The sequence below is a fragment of the Caloenas nicobarica genome, chromosome 27 (genome assembly GCF_036013445.1).
Source record: "Caloenas nicobarica isolate bCalNic1 chromosome 27, bCalNic1.hap1, whole genome shotgun sequence".
Lineage (NCBI taxonomy): Eukaryota > Metazoa > Chordata > Aves > Columbiformes > Columbidae > Caloenas > Caloenas nicobarica.
Genome location: NC_088271.1, coordinates 2,002,354 through 2,016,783, shown reverse-complemented (window position 1 = coordinate 2,016,783; position 14,430 = coordinate 2,002,354). Strand labels below are relative to the sequence as shown.

The 14,430-nt window shown below is 54.1% G+C and overlaps 2 protein-coding genes across 9 annotated transcripts; both read right to left on the bottom strand.

Annotated features, from left to right (window-relative positions):
* Window positions 1–4,831: 4,831 nt before the first annotated feature.
* FAM174C (family with sequence similarity 174 member C) lies at window positions 4,832–7,624 on the bottom strand. Of its 3 annotated transcripts, none has more exons than XM_065652495.1 (3): window positions 7,319–7,624; window positions 6,569–6,724; window positions 4,832–5,992 (listed from the first exon to the last, which is right to left on the bottom strand). In XM_065652495.1, exons 1-3 carry the CDS (start codon window positions 7,603–7,605, stop codon window positions 5,989–5,991), a joined length of 447 nt encoding a protein of 148 aa, XP_065508567.1. In that variant the 5' UTR covers window positions 7,606–7,624; the 3' UTR covers window positions 4,832–5,988. The 3 variants fall into 3 exon arrangements, with proteins under 3 accessions (XP_065508567.1, XP_065508569.1, XP_065508568.1); XM_065652497.1 differs by having other exon boundaries at window positions 6,569–6,685; XM_065652496.1 differs by lacking the exon at window positions 4,832–5,992 and having other exon boundaries at window positions 6,565–6,724.
* Window positions 7,625–9,162: 1,538 nt separating this feature from the next.
* Window positions 9,163–13,723, bottom strand: CIRBP (cold inducible RNA binding protein). 6 transcript variants are annotated; one of them, XM_065652671.1, is made up of 8 exons: window positions 13,671–13,723; window positions 12,876–12,984; window positions 12,678–12,784; window positions 12,168–12,306; window positions 11,993–12,077; window positions 11,824–11,891; window positions 9,464–9,549; window positions 9,163–9,304 (listed from the first exon to the last, which is right to left on the bottom strand). In XM_065652671.1, the coding sequence occupies exons 2-7, from the start codon at window positions 12,976–12,978 to the stop codon at window positions 9,545–9,547; spliced, it is 507 nt and encodes a 168-aa protein (XP_065508743.1). In that variant the 5' UTR covers window positions 12,979–12,984; window positions 13,671–13,723; the 3' UTR covers window positions 9,163–9,304; window positions 9,464–9,544. The 6 variants fall into 6 exon arrangements, with proteins under 6 accessions (XP_065508743.1, XP_065508745.1, XP_065508741.1 ...); XM_065652673.1 differs by having other exon boundaries at window positions 11,824–11,888; XM_065652669.1 differs by lacking the exons at window positions 9,163–9,304; window positions 9,464–9,549 and adding an exon at window positions 10,674–11,414.
* Between the last annotated feature and the right edge of the window lie 707 nt (window positions 13,724–14,430).

Here is a 14,430-nt window from a genome sequence, read left to right as displayed (position 1 = left end):
TAAAACAAAAACAACCAATGTTTCTAAAGGAAAGGCTTTTGTGGCTGAAGTGCCACTTCCATTCACCTTTCCATCGTGTGAGGGAAGAAAATAAAGATCAGAAGGAGGATTTAGACAAAAAGCCAACTAAGTAAAGCTAATTTCTGAAACAGAAGAATCCTGCTAGTTGGGTAGAAGAGCTTTGTTGAGCGGAACAGAAAAGACATCAGAGGAGACTCTGCAGCAGGTTTTCTAACATTTCCAGCTCCCCTCCCAACGTGCCGCCCGAATTCCGCAATAAACCCAGAGCCGCGGTTGTGGAGCGGCCCCCGCACCCACCGAGCCCCGCGGGGTCCAGGCCCCCAATTGCCTGCAGCAGTTGGGAGCAAAACTCCCCCAAACGCTCCCCACGAAGCGTCCTCGGGGCCGCAGGGACGCGGTGGAATTGCGAGCGCAGCCGAAGACGCGGAGGCTGCGACGCCAGGAGCCGCCGTCACCCGCGACGTCCCTCGCGCCGCTCGGCGAGCGTACGGGCAAGAAATCGAACCCAGCGCTTGCGACACCTCGCGCGACGACGCTCGTTCCCTCGCTGCGCCCAGAACGGTCCCCAGCCCAGGGGACAGGGACCGGCCAGCACCGGTAGAGCCACCTGGGACTGGAGGAACCCACCTCTTGGACAGAGGGCTCCGAAACCCAAGAACGAAACGTCTTCGCCCCCAGTGAAATCCTACATTTCTCCCTTTTTCCCTCCCCAGGTGACTGGAGGGACTGGGACCATCTCTCCTACAGCGACCGCAAAACTTGCAGACTATTGTCCACACGTAGCCCCAATTTGTACGTGAACCCTCGTTAAAAAGGCAGGTCTGAGTACGGAGAGCAACGAAAAGTGCTTTTGTGCGTGCGGGGGGCGCCGGGGGGCTGGTCCTGCCGCAGCGGCGGTGGCGCGCTCGGCGGAGCGCGGCGGCACCGAACAGCCGGGCGGCATCAAAAGCGCTTCCCAGCACTCAGCAAACGACCCGCGGCTCCCGTTTGGAGGGAAGAAATTTGCATCCGAAGCACCGAGAGCGCTTCAAATCGAGTCTGAAATAAATTGCGAGCAGATCCCTGCCGCCAGCTTGTGTTTGTGACTGGAATCCCAGCGAGAGCGTCTCCTGGCAGAGGTGAGAGCTCCGAGCGGCAGCGCAGAGCAGAGACGGGGGCCAGGGAAACGCCGGGCAGGACGACACATCTGCAGCTAATCCCGCGTGCACAGGCCAGGGTCGTTAGTGCTAATTGGGGTCACCAGCCCCCTGAACATGACAAGGAAGGAACATTCGGTTTGCAGCCCGTGGCAGCTCCCACGGACGGCGTGCGAAGGCGCGATGCCGTCCTGCCCGTGCCAGCGCTCTCCGTTAGTTCGTTAGCACCGCGGTTAATTTTGCAGAGCGCTCGCGGGTGCAGATCGGGGGGTGCCGGGTTTTCCCGGGTCACCGAGGCACACGGGCTGGGAAACACGACTTGGAGGAGAGGGGAGCAAACTCTGGGCCCGGCTTTAGTCCTGCAGGGTTTATGCCAGGCCTTGGGCCAGCCTAAGACAACTCCGGGCTCTGCACAGACAAGCCTCTCCCCCGCCGCCGCGAGCTCCTGCAGCTTCGTTCAGTCAAATTAGGGGATCTGCAAAGTTCCTCTGTCCCAGAATCATACAAAGCCCTTGCGAACAAGTACCAACAGGGCTGGGTTAAACCCAGCTGAGATAAAGCCAAGAGTGAGAGGCAAAGAGCTCCCAAAGCGCCGCCCCAAAACCCGCTGCTCCCCCAGCCCCGGGCGGCACGGCCGCGTCCTTCCCACAGCTGCTGGATGCAAGATTTGCCTTTTTAAAGGAAGATTTGCCTTTTTAGAGCACGGGGATTTGTTTTCAGCTTCTCCAGGTGCTGCCGGTGTGTTCGGTCTGCGAGTGCCATCTGCAGGGACTCCCCCCGGCACCGCCGGCCCCTCCGCCCGGCAGAAACCCCGTCCCGTAACCGGGTTAAAACACCAAAACCAAACGTCCAGGCCCAGCCTGCAGCCACCCACCCCCGGGCAGGGGACGTGGGGACACAGCCAGAGGAGCAGGGGGACAGCTGGGGACACGGGGAACTCGGCTGCTCTTTTCTAATCTCCATCGCCACAACCTGCGCAACCGCCCTGTTTTGTGAGAGGGATGAAAAGCAGATGTTGGTACCAAAACAGCCTGAATTTTGTCCAGGCGTTAATTCTCCGCGCTGAGGAAACCGGGATGTCCCCACCCAGGGGACAGCACCTCCCTCCCGACTCCCATAACGGAGCTTGGTTCTTCCACTGCGGAGAGGCCGGGATCCCCCTTGCAGGGATTTTCTGTAAAAAAACAAGGATTAATATCAGAACAGGGAGAAAGGAAAGGGAAGATACTTTAGGAAAGCTCTGGAAAAGCATCAGCCCATGGGCCCAGCACCATCCCACCGCCCCAGCCCCAACGCCGGTGGCCGAGCACGCTGCCACGGAGGAATTGGGTGAAAGAGAACACTTTATTTCATTTGTTTCAAGATAGGACAGGGGGGGGGACGCTGTAGACGAAAGTAAACCAATCAATCAATACAGGACCGGTTGCTATTTAAAAAGAAACCAACGATTCAAGGAGGACGGTGGAAGACGAGCTCCTCCATCTCTGAGAGCACAGACAACACAACGCAGCCGAGCGCTGTTTTATCGATGTCTTGGCAGCCGGCTCCGACCACGGGCGCTTCCGCGGCGCAGATCCCATTCCAGCCGCACGTACCGACGAAACAAAACAGCAGCACGTTATTAACAGCAGAGCTGATGCTCATTTCGCTCTCAGTCAATCTCATTAACCTCGGCAGACGGTCCGGTCGATACGCTCAGCAGTTCAATAGCAACAGGAGAGGATCCCGTACAACCCGCCGAGATCAGAGCGGCAATCACGTAAACTTTTGAATTAGGCTTTGGCTTAAACAACAGCGGTTGCTCCAGGCGAACTCTGCAGCAGCCACTGGTGACATGCACAGGCCGGTGACCACGCAGCATTGGACGGAACCGTGCGCTCCGTCCCCATCGCCCGTTTTCGGCAAGTTTCGGCACAAACCCCACACGGAACAGCAGCAAAGGGCGGCCGGAGTCCCAGAGCCTCCCACCAACACCCTGATTCCCTCTGGAGAGAGAAAAGTGCATCAGCAGCTGGTGAGGACGGACACGGCCGCCCCGAGCAGCGGTCGAGGCAGAGCTGCAGCAACGCAGCTGAGCCGCCTCCGTTTGCATCCGCGTTTATTTCAACCTATTCTGAAAAATCACTCGTTCTAACCATTGCAAAGGCTATCGACTACCAGGCTGTCGACTCGGGTATCGAATACACATGAAGTAACTAAAGCTATAACTGAAGGAATTACTGAACTGCTCTCCCATTAGAAAAGCAGAAAGCGAGGCTTTTAAAGCCACTATTATTAGCAAGATATTCCCCCCCCTCGCCAAAAGCCTCCCCTGGCCTCGCACTGACGGTCCCGGCACTGTGGGGAGAAGCTGCTCGTCAGTTCCCATTTATTCCTCCAGGAGAAACACAGACCAGTAACAGCTGCACCAAGCAGTGGATTTGCCCTCGAAGAAGTCTCAGGTCTGTAATCAGCATCTGTGTTTTCTCCTCTCAGAAGGTGCCTTTAGCCATGATTCAGAACGGAGCAGGAATGGAACATCTTGGCCTATGAAGAGCAAATCCAGAGGACCGAGCGCTCCCGAGACGTGGGATGCTGCAGGGGAACGTGGAACAGGCCACGCAGGGTCACCAATTGCAGCTCAACCGCGTCTCTGGCCACAACAGGATCACAATAAAGTCACAGCAATGCCACAGCACAGCCCCACCGTCACCTTTTTATACTCCACGTGAGGAAATCCACTCCTTTAAAGAGGGCTGGGAGAAGGGGTCTGAAAATATTGATGCAGTGCATAGATACCGGGCTGGTAAACCCTCGCAGCCTTCAGCTGAATTACCATTTGCCTACAACGTACCAGAACAGGGAGCTCGTTAAGTGCTGTGGCTGTGTCCCTCCGCATCTTCCCCCGCTCAAATTCTAAATACCCGTGACAGCAAAATCAAATTCTACCAACGTTATTTTCACGGCAGGACCTGCAGCTGGAGGTCCCCTCTTTGATCAAAATCATTCGACTGTGAACATTAAAAAAATCATCCAATCCTACAAGATCAGCAAAGTTCAAAATTGCAAAAGCCCATCTGCCCAACGAAGAGCGGAGCCTAAAGAACGATCAGGTTAAATCACCCCAGATAAAGAAAGGCCAGGCTCTGGCCACCCGTGGAGCAGCTGGGACCCGGTTCAGCCGTCACCCTCACCGCACACACTTTGGTCCCTGCGGCGGCTAAACAAGCAGAAAGTACCTGAAAGAGGCGTGAAATGATACAAACGATATGAAATTAGGGCGCATCCGAGTGCTGTGTTCACATGACAGCATTACTAAAAATATAGGCATATATTTTAAAATCTTTTGCACACGTGAGAGAAAGAGCTGCCGGCACCTGGGGTGACATTTCTCTGGGAAAACTCATCTGCTGTGCGCTGGGAGTCGCAGACCCCAAGCTCCCCCCTGACGATTCCCTAAGGACGCCCCTTCCGCCTGCTCTTTTTGTCAACTCTCGGTTTTGTCCCCTTATCCAGGGAGGGTTTGCTAAGCAAAAGAAAGGAGCCATCACTCCAAAGACATTCCAAATCTTCACCTTCAAGGGAAGGCCAAGCAGGGAGCGCCAGGCCCACCGGGTAACTCCTTGGGTTTTCCTGACAAAGGCACTACCAGTTTGGGGTGGAATTGGGACTTAAGGACACAGGAGCATTTTGCAAGCAGTTTTGAGCATTTTATCAGCAGATCCACATAACAATGGCCTTCCAAGACATCCATATTTGGTCCTACACAGTAAGAGCCCAAATATCAACACGGGCTGCACAGGAACATCGCGGTTTGCTGGGCTGACAGCGAGACACAGTTCAAGTACCAGCAGATGAGCGAAATTCCAGTACCCTCCAGAAAATGATGATTTCTGAGCCAGGGCTGCCTCCGTTTCAGAATCACAGTTTGTAGGCAGTTGGATCCCCCTTTTCCAGGCATCAGATGCTCAGAGATGGCTCACTCCACACACCAGCGGTCGGGGTTCTCCAACTCAACCCGGAGCTCTGGCTCTTCCTCGCGGGGTCTGGGATGGAGCCGGCAGCTCCGGACGCAGCGGCTGGGTCGATGTAGGACGTTTCTGTGGCAAACACGGCCCTGCAGCCGGGCAGGACAGCCCCAACGCTCCCAGCGAACACACAACCGACGGCTCTGCTGGAGAAACGCTCCTCTGGGCGAAGCGGCACCTCGCGTTTGTAAACGCTTTGCTCTGAAAACCCACGTGGTGACCTGAATTATCGCCTGCACCCGCTAATCCTGCAACTACGAGAAAACTGATGTGTTCAACTCAAAGTGATTCTGTCTGAACTAACATGCTGTCCACACCAACATGACAGACTCTCCCAGCTCCTGCCAGAGCAGAGTTCATTAGAGCCACTTCCTAACGAAGCAGCCTGACGCTGCAGGAAGGACAGAGGATCACCCTGCGCATGGAATCTACTCGCCTGATATTTTAAGCTGACAGACACAGTCAGTACGGAGGGATACGAGCACCTGGAAATACTGACAGGCCCGCAGACGCAGCTGCAGCACTTGAGGCTGGAGCGGGAAGATTTCAAACGCTGAAATTCATCCAGGAGTCACGTTTTCCTCAGCATGTCCCCATGCAGGTAACAGCTCCCAGCAACGCTGCTCCACCTCTCCCCAAAAACGTGCGTGAAGAAAACAGGTTTGGTCCCCTTTCCCCTGGCCCAGCTATGGAAGCATTTGTACTGTTAATTAATAGTCACTATAAGCAAATATAAAAAAATAAGACTTGAGCACTGGTAAGGTGATTCCAAGGGACTTGCACCCCCTTGGTGAGTCTGTGCAGTTGGTGCCGCTGGTCCCAAATCATCTGGAAAAAAAGACGACAGGCAGCATCAGAGCGAGTACGTACAACGTGAGATCCCTGCGCCCTCGGAACGGCTCGGGGAGCGGAGCGGCCAAGCAGCAGCTACGAGGAAACAAGGAAAAAAATGTTCTTCCTCAGCATTAAAACAACAGCCTCCAGGGAAAACAGACTCGCAGGATCCACGGGATGCGATCGGGAACGGATGCCCGAAGGGGATCGCGAGTTTTAGCTGTGAAGGGACTTGGGAGAGATTCCTGAACTGCAAAAAGCAGCAGTTTTTCTTTTCCTGTCTGATGCAGGGAGGCTCAGACCAGACAGGTCTGTCTGTCCGTCGTACGAGCTGCTAAACACAAGGCACAAAGTGGCTCCGAACAAGCCAGGGTACGTCCCTGTCAGCGCGGCCGGTCAGAAAACGAAGAAAGGCGAGATAATGCCTGTGTGCCAGCGCACAGACCACACACAGAAGTTTAATTTATGCAGATCTGGCAATCGGATCTGTGCCAAAGCTCCCACGCCTTTAGAAAAGGAGCATCTCGGCCCCTTGCAAGGGGAACAGAAAGACACCAGATACCCGCTTACCGCCTCAGGTTCTTGGATTCAAACACGGTGTCCTCGTCGCTGTCGAGCGAGGCCATCTCGATGTTCTCATCGTAATTCGCCAGCAGCCCGTATTTCTTCCGCTGAGGCTTCTTCAACCTGAAATGAGTTTTGTGCTCATTTCTGGGTCCCTGTGACCTGGGGACACGGAGAGCGCGGGTGAGCGGAGGCCGTCACGAGCCAAAGGGCAGAGCGAGCGGAACCAGGACGCGTTTTAGCGCTGCTAATTGCCTCAGGTAATTAACAGCGGTGTGAATTTGCAGTAGTGTTTTTCCCAGAGGGATGCGAGGGGAGGGAGAGCTCCGGCCTGGCACGGGGATGGAGGGGGATCTGGGGGATGGGATCTGGGGGGATCCCGGGGACCGGGGGGATGGGATCCGGGGGGATCCGGGGGGATCCCGGGGACCGAGGGATCCGGGGGGATCCAGGGGGATCCGGGGGGGGGGTCCCGGGGGATCCGGGGGATCCGAGGGGATCCCGGGGACCGAGGGATCCCGGGGGGATCCCGGGGACTGAGGGATCCAGGGGGGTCCCGGGGGATCTGGGGGGATCCCGGGGACCGAGGGATCCGGAGGGGTCCCGGGGGATCCGAGGGGATCCCAGGGACCGAGGGATCCAGGGGGATCTGGGGGGATCCCGGGGACCGAGGGATCCAGGGGGATCCAGGGGGATCCGGGGGGATCCCGGGGACCGGGGGAAGCAGGGACACGGCCCCGGGCCGGCCACACTCACCGGAACGCCCGCAGGATGAAATAGAGCGCGGCCAGCACCGAGAGGCCGCTCAGCACGTACACCGCCCGCTTCAGCACCGGCAGCCCCGACCCGAACGGCAGCGCCGACCCCGGCGGCCTCCGCCATCCCGGCGTCTGGCCCGGCCGCGTCCCGTTCCCGGCGGCCGCCCGCGGCGCCTCCGTGCCGTTGAGCGGGGTCGTGGCGGCCGGGGGAGCGGGGGAGGCGGCCCGGGCGGGCTGCAGGAGCAGCAGCAGGAGGAGCAGGCAGCGCGGCCCCGGCCGCAGCATGGCGGCACCGAGCGGCGCCTCGGCGGGGCGGGCGCAGGAAGGCGGCGGGACGGCGCCGCGCGGCGGAGAGACCGGCCGGGCCCGGCGGAGCCGCACTCGCCGTTCCGGGGCAGCGGCGTTCCGGGCCCCGCCCAGGGCGGTGGTTTCACCCCCTCACAACGCGAGCGCCGCCGGGGCCGCCGTTGTCCCTCACAGCTGCCACAACCCCCTGCGGGCCGGCGTTCCCCCTCACAGCGGCCGGAGCCCTCTCAGCGCCGCCATTTCCCGCCCGGGGCCGCCGCTCCCCCTCCCAGCGGGGCCCGCTCCCTCACAGCCGCCATTTTCCCCTCAGGCCCGTCCTCCTCCCCTCAGGGGCCATTTCTCCCTCAGAGCCGCCGTTCCCCCACCACGATGGGCAGCCCGAAGCGAACATCGCTCAGAACACGAGTGTTTTGGGTTATATTTCCGAGAGCCGCCTTGTTTCTCCACAGGACCTTCACAAGGACCCGGGAGCCTGTCAGCCACATCCACCCCCCACGACACGGGACATGGAAAAAAAACAACAAAAAAGGCATTTTGGCTACAAATGGGTCACTCAAAAGCCCCTGAGCACCTTCCCCAGAATTTAACAGGGTTTGACATCCAGCCCCTCCAACTCTCATTAATGCCACGCTGTAATTAGCAATGCTGAAATAACAGTAGCTCAAACTAGGCCTCTATTTTTTGCACCTATTAATTATTTCCATCTGCATCTAGAGCACCCTATTTAGGAAGGTCTTCCAAATAACACTCTGTAAGTATTTACAGTTTAAATTCATGTAAATGTCACCCGTCTCACATTCTCAAAGGTCTCACTCTCATGCCGCTGTATTTAATATATCATTAACATGCAAAACCCTCCAGATACAGCCCCAAAAGTGTGTCAACTGCTATATTTTTTTTAAACACTTAGATAGTTTGAAAAAGGTTAAGACAAAAAAAAGTAAGTTTCTACTAGGAAACTCTAGCTCATAAAAACCTACTCCTTTACTTGTTAATACTTCAAATAACTATTTTAGTAACTTTTAACATAAGCAACTCCAAAACCCCAACTGCAACGCTCAGAGTTATCCTTGGGAACGTGCGGCCACTTCTGCGAGCAGCACAATCCCAATTACTCTAATGCACGTGGAATGAAATCCTTTGTTACCCAAGCTTTGGCATTTGCGGGTTTTTTTTTTAAATGCAAAACAAGTATTTAGCAGCTCGAGTTTGCCTCGTCACCATTTTAACTGGCAGCAGCAGCTTCTGTCCTGCAAACGCCTTGTTCAGTCACTGCTCACCCGACAGTTCCCTGCTCCACTATTGCAGTTCTGCAGATGCACAAACCTTGCATAATTAGGCCATTTAATTAAAGGTTACAAGGATACAATCAGATTCCTTCCTGCCCCTCGCCATTAAAGACACATTAGACTCCCGATCCAGATCAGCGCTGGCTTATTTTGTACTTTTTACTGGGCTTTACACCAAATAACTGTATTTCTATTATGTGCCTTGGCCACAACTCAATATTGTTTCCCCACAAAAGTACTGCAGAGATTAATTTTTTCCACATTCCAGTATTTTATTCTAGCTTATTTGATTTCCTCGTATAAAAACCAGTAACACCACTGCTCGGAGCTCTTCATCTCCGCCACTCCACTCAATGGCTGTCCTCGGTCTCCTCTGACACATTTCAGTGCTGAAACAGAATTAAGACAGTGAATTTAAAGGCAGAGAAAATAATTTTTCCACCTAGAAGCTACTGGTCAGGCTTTACAGAACAGTGCTGTAGAACAGTGACAGAGCCCAAACTTTGGGCTCCCAAGAGCTGCGGGGTGAGGGGCAGATGATGTTTTACCTGGTTGGAAATGTGCATTTCGGCATTTCCTCCTCGCACGGGACGCTCTCCCTCCTCAGGACACGCTCAGCTGTCCCTTCTTCAGCCTGCCAAAGCAGAGACGCATTAACAGAGACACCGAGCAGGAGCTTTTCCATCGTCCCCCCGCCCCCCCCGCGCCAGGCACAGCGGGCAGGAGGGTCACAGCGTGGAACCCACCGCACCACAAAGCACAGTCTGGGACAACTGACGCCTCGCACGAGCCCTAAGCAGAGAGTTTAACCAACTTTGCCATGGCTGCTTAGGAAGTGTGGGCTATGGGGAAAAAGTTAATGGCAACAAGTAGGATGGCAAAGAAAAGCTACAATTAAAGTGAGCAACTTAATGAAGTCTAGGAAGATTCTCAATAGATGAACACATAGTCAGGGAATTCGATTCCCGTCTTGCTTCCACGCCTGCCAGCGAGACACGACTGCATGCCCAGCTCTGATCTGTGGAACTCAAGTTGTGCCACAAGCCAAAGGTTGCAGACGGCATGGGTTCAAATTTTTCCAGCAGTTGACCAAAATTGTCAAAAGGAATATTTTTTTCACAGGTACATTAGACTTTCAAATGAGCTCTCAACAAGAGGAAGGATGCGGACATGAGCAAAAGGAGTTACCTCGAATTACAGGACTATTTCCACATATGAACTAGCCAAGAGAGCAGCTTTCGTCTCAGAGGTTTCTGTTGGAGGCACAACACTTCTTTTCTCCAAGGACACTGCAGTTTCCATATGCTAGCAAAGAATTCTTAGAACTTGTAAGGCAATGACAAAGCTAGCTAATTACGGCAATTTACCTACCATTGCACGCTCCTGGCCAGCTCGGCACTAGTCCAGTGACTAAGGACTGTTCACTACAGCTTTCCCACGTAGGCTATTTCGGGATTTTCAGAAACATCAATTTTTCTCCCTAACGCTGACGTTCCCTTCAGCTCTACTAGAACATCCTGAGTATAAACCATCATTTCTCTGCCTCTAGACAAGTCTGATTATTTTTTATGTGAAAATATGTTGACGAATTCACATGTCAAGACCAATTAAGATTAAATTCTACCAGCTGGTCAGTAAAATCTGCCTTGCTCTTATGCTATCACTAGTCTTCTCCTCTGGCATCCTCTATCACTCATTGACTGTTCTTCATCTTCCAGGATTGTGTTGTGCAATGAAATGTAAATGTCAGGAGCAGAGTTCATTTCAGACGGTCTTTTAATAGGCTTCGTAAAGCCAAAGAAAACTGTATACAAGAATCCTTTACCACTTCAAATACAATATCAATGGAATATGCATATTTCTTCCAGTAAAAAAGGACAATATAAATAAACATTTTCAAGAACCTCTTTTTTATGGTAAGTTTGCAAGTCTATTTCTGGGTAATTTACATCATTACAACAGTAAAAATACCGTTATGCAGGTTGAACATACAAGCAAGTTTCTCTTTAGATATATCAAGGTGGTTTGCCTTCCAATTTGTACCCAGGCTGCATTCCTACCTTGCTACACTAAAGGAATGTTACAAAAGACGAAGGTAATGCACTTAAAAAAAAAAAAGTCCACAGCTTGTTCAGCTTCCAGTGAACATTGAATTAAAAGGTCCTTTCTATCTCAAAAGAAACTGAATTGGGGCCCCAACTTCACAAAAAACACCTTGGCTCATCATGAAGGATAAAATAAAATGTGAAGTGCTTTCAAAAAAAGATTAAAAACACTTGAAAGCAGAGCTTTCTTAAAGGAAAGTCTAATTAGACCATCTCATATCAGAAGCTGTCAGGCTGTGTTTGACAAGATTAGAACTGATAATACTACAAAAGTGAAAATACAAGTAGATGTACTACACAATAACGATTTCAGCGAAGCTCCAAAAATCTTTATAAATACAGCCATTGGAAGGACGATCTTGAGTCAGGAAGGATTTTTACTCGTTGTGTGTAGCTGAGGACAAGAAGCAGGCACAATTGTAAAGGCACTGAAGCATAGACAAGTTCCAGCATTTTACTCCCTTTGCATTATTTCCGAAGCTACTGCTAGTTGGCTACACCATGAGAACTCCCCCACCCTTGATTAGAGCTTGTTAGGGCATCCGAGTTTCGGCTTAGTCTCAAGCTCGAGGAATGTATTTTAAAAAACTTGCTTTGCCTTAGATCCAAGCAACTCCTACACATGCATTACAAATTAGAAATTTAAGCGGCACAACCACGTCCAAAGCCTGACAGATTGGTTCTTAGGGGCAAGAGCAGAAATAGCGGTTGGGTCCGACCGAGCCTTACAGCATTTCCAGACTCGAGACAGGCTCAGAGGTTCCTACATACGTACTCGTCACTCCCAATGAACCAGGACTTACCGTAACTGTCGTAGCTGTCTCTGTAGGACCCTCCTGAAGACCTGTCGCCATAACCACCTTGACTCCTGCTGTTAAAAAAACAAACACCTGCTTTATATTTGCTCAGCTGGAGCCTACTGACCTTTACACCAAACAGACAACTGGCTTAACAAGCTTCACAACAACCCACCTGCTATTATAGTAGTCTCTGGAACCATTATAACCTCCACTCCGGGAATCAAATCTGCCTCCGCCATAGCCTCTGTCTCCACCTCCTTCAACAGACACCAAAAAACAGGGTTTTTATACATTCTGACCAACACCAGGACAAGTTCAGGTGCCGCGAGTTGCTCACACACACTCACCTCTGGAGAAGCCGCGGCCCCGGCCTCTGCCCCCACGGAAAAAGCCTCTGCCCCCCGAGGAGCCCCCTCTGTACCCGCGGGATCTGTTCTCTGAGGATTTCCCAGCCTGATCGACTCTGATCTGACGTCCATCTACAGACTGACAAACGGAAAAATAATAAACTCACTTGGGATTTCAACTTTTAAATCACAAAGCACACGGACAATGAGACATGGACCCTCCCTGCCAGCTCAGCAGTACCAGAACTTACTACGACAAATAAAGGTTTTAACTGTCACAACTGTGCCAACTGCACAAATAAACCCATGTTCAAACAGCATATACAGGCATTCCTACAGCATCACTATTTTTCAGTGATACAGATTAGATCACAATACTTTTAGAATTTATACGTTTCATTATTTATATCATTTCTGCGCTTTAAGACACTAGTATTTATCTGTTTTTCTACAAAAACTACATCTTTCAAACTTGCTACATTTTAAGGAAATAAAGAAGCTGCTCCTTACCTTTCCATTCATGGCCATCATTGCGTCTTTAGCATCATCTATGTTTTCAAAAGTAACAAAGCCAAAACCTCTGGATCTCTGAGTCTCTCTGTCTTTCACCACGACAACTATAAAAAGAGGAGGAAAAAAATAATCATCAGCACCCGTGCATCCCACCGAGTTCACAGAAGTCACCACAGCTCGGTACCGCAATCTTACCTTCTGAGATCTGTCCGTATTTCGAGAAGACCTGTTCCAGCGACTGCTCGTTCGTGTCGAAACTCAGCCCGCCAACAAAGAGCTTCCCCTCGTCTGAGGCCATTCTGACCTGCGAAACCAACGCAACCAGAGTCAGCACCGTTGAATCCATATCCCCACAGCGTCTGAAAGATTAAGTTGTTAGAACATCGCCAACAATCTCGCATCCTTGTACGACACGTTTAAACGCCAGTTCGCTACTGATTTAAACGACAGGGGAGCGTTCTCCAGGCTGGCTCCGGCCACAGCGCCTTCTCCCGAGGGGCCGAGGCCGGCAGCAGGGACACACACCGGGGCTGGAGGCCACACACCGGGGCTGAACCCGGCCCGGCCCGCCCGCGGCTCTCCTGGGCCCAACGCGCATGCGCGTCCCGCGGCCCCGACCCCTCCGGCGCGCGACCCCCGCCCCTCCCTCCCTCCCGCCCCGCCCCCTTGGCGCACGCGCAGCCCGCCGCCCCGCCTCCCGCCCGCCGCCATTTTGCACCGCCGAGGCCCGTCGCCATTTTGTTTCTGAGGGCACATTTTAGCCCTCCCCGGCCCCCTTTCCGCACACCACACACGGCCGGGACAGCTCCGCCGGGCTCCCCCCCCGCCGCGGCTGCGGAAAACACGCGTGTCGCGCAGCGAGCGCCCCGTTCCGGACTCCCCCAAACAGCAGGCCCTCACGCTCCTAAGACATATTCCCTTTCGTTCCGCCGCTCTGAGCCTTCCCGGCCTAACCCGGCCGCAGCCCGCCCACCGCGGCAGGCGCCTTACCGGTGCCCTGGAGGTGCGGGATCCACACAACACTTCAAAGCTTCAGCGCGATGTACGCTGAGGCTGGCGGGGCGGCGGCTTATAAACGCCCGCGGTTGGCCCCGCCCACCTCATGAATATGCAGATTAAGCCCGCTGCGAGGCGGGGCGACTGACGTCACCAAAGCGCTGCCGCCGCCGCCTCACCTGATTGGCCTGGATGTTGTTAATATTCATGAGCCCCACGGGGGCGAGGGGAGGAGGGAGCGACAACAAAAACGCCGCATTTCCCTCCGGCCCGCCCTCTCCTCCCACGTGAGGGCGGGGCGCCGAGCGCGGCGCGGATTGGTCGGGAGCGCGGAGACCGTTGGCCGGGAGAGCCCCTGTGAGAAGAAAGGAAGTGGAGGCAGCTGATTGGCCGGCGGCCGCTCCCGCCCCGCCCTCCCTGGCGGGCGGTGCGCCAATGGGGGGGCGTGTCCGCGCTGCCCCAGTTTCGCGCCTTTCCCGGCAATGCGGCGGCGGCCGCAGACAAAGGGGCCGCCTGAGGCGCCGCCGCCATCTTGGGTGCCGAGCGCTGCCGGCCGCGGCCTTGCTGTTCCCGCTGTCCCCTCCCTGTCAGCGAGTCCCGCAGTGTGGCTTGTCCCCAGCGCATCACGGCCCAGCGCGGCCCTCCCTGTCCCCACCTCTCCCTACGGCTCGGCAGTCACACTCGTAGCTCCCCGTTCCATCGGCAAGACGATGGTTTCCTACACCAGCCCTGGGGAGAGCGCGGCACAACGTGC

What these genes read in the sequence shown, in the direction of transcription:
- FAM174C (XM_065652495.1), bottom strand. Translation starts at nt 7,605, where the DNA reads ATGCTGCGGCCGGGGCCGCGCTGCCTGCTCCTCCTGCTGCTGCTCCTG. An exon ending in TTCATCCTGCGGGCGTTCCG is followed by an intron (nt 6,725 to 7,318) that starts GTGAGTGTGGCC and finishes CCGTGTCCCCAG; the next exon opens with GTCACAGGGACCCAGAAATG.
- CIRBP (XM_065652667.1), bottom strand. Translation starts at nt 12,978, where the DNA reads ATGGCCTCAGACGAGGGGAAGCTCTTTGTTGGCGGGCTGAGTTTCGAC. An exon ending in ATACGGACAGATCTCAGAAG is followed by an intron (nt 12,785 to 12,875) that starts GTAAGATTGCGG and finishes CTCTTTTTATAG; the next exon opens with TTGTCGTGGTGAAAGACAGA. An exon ending in AGAGACTACTATAATAGCAG is followed by an intron (nt 11,892 to 11,992) that starts GTGGGTTGTTGT and finishes TTTTTTTAACAG; the next exon opens with CAGGAGTCAAGGTGGTTATG.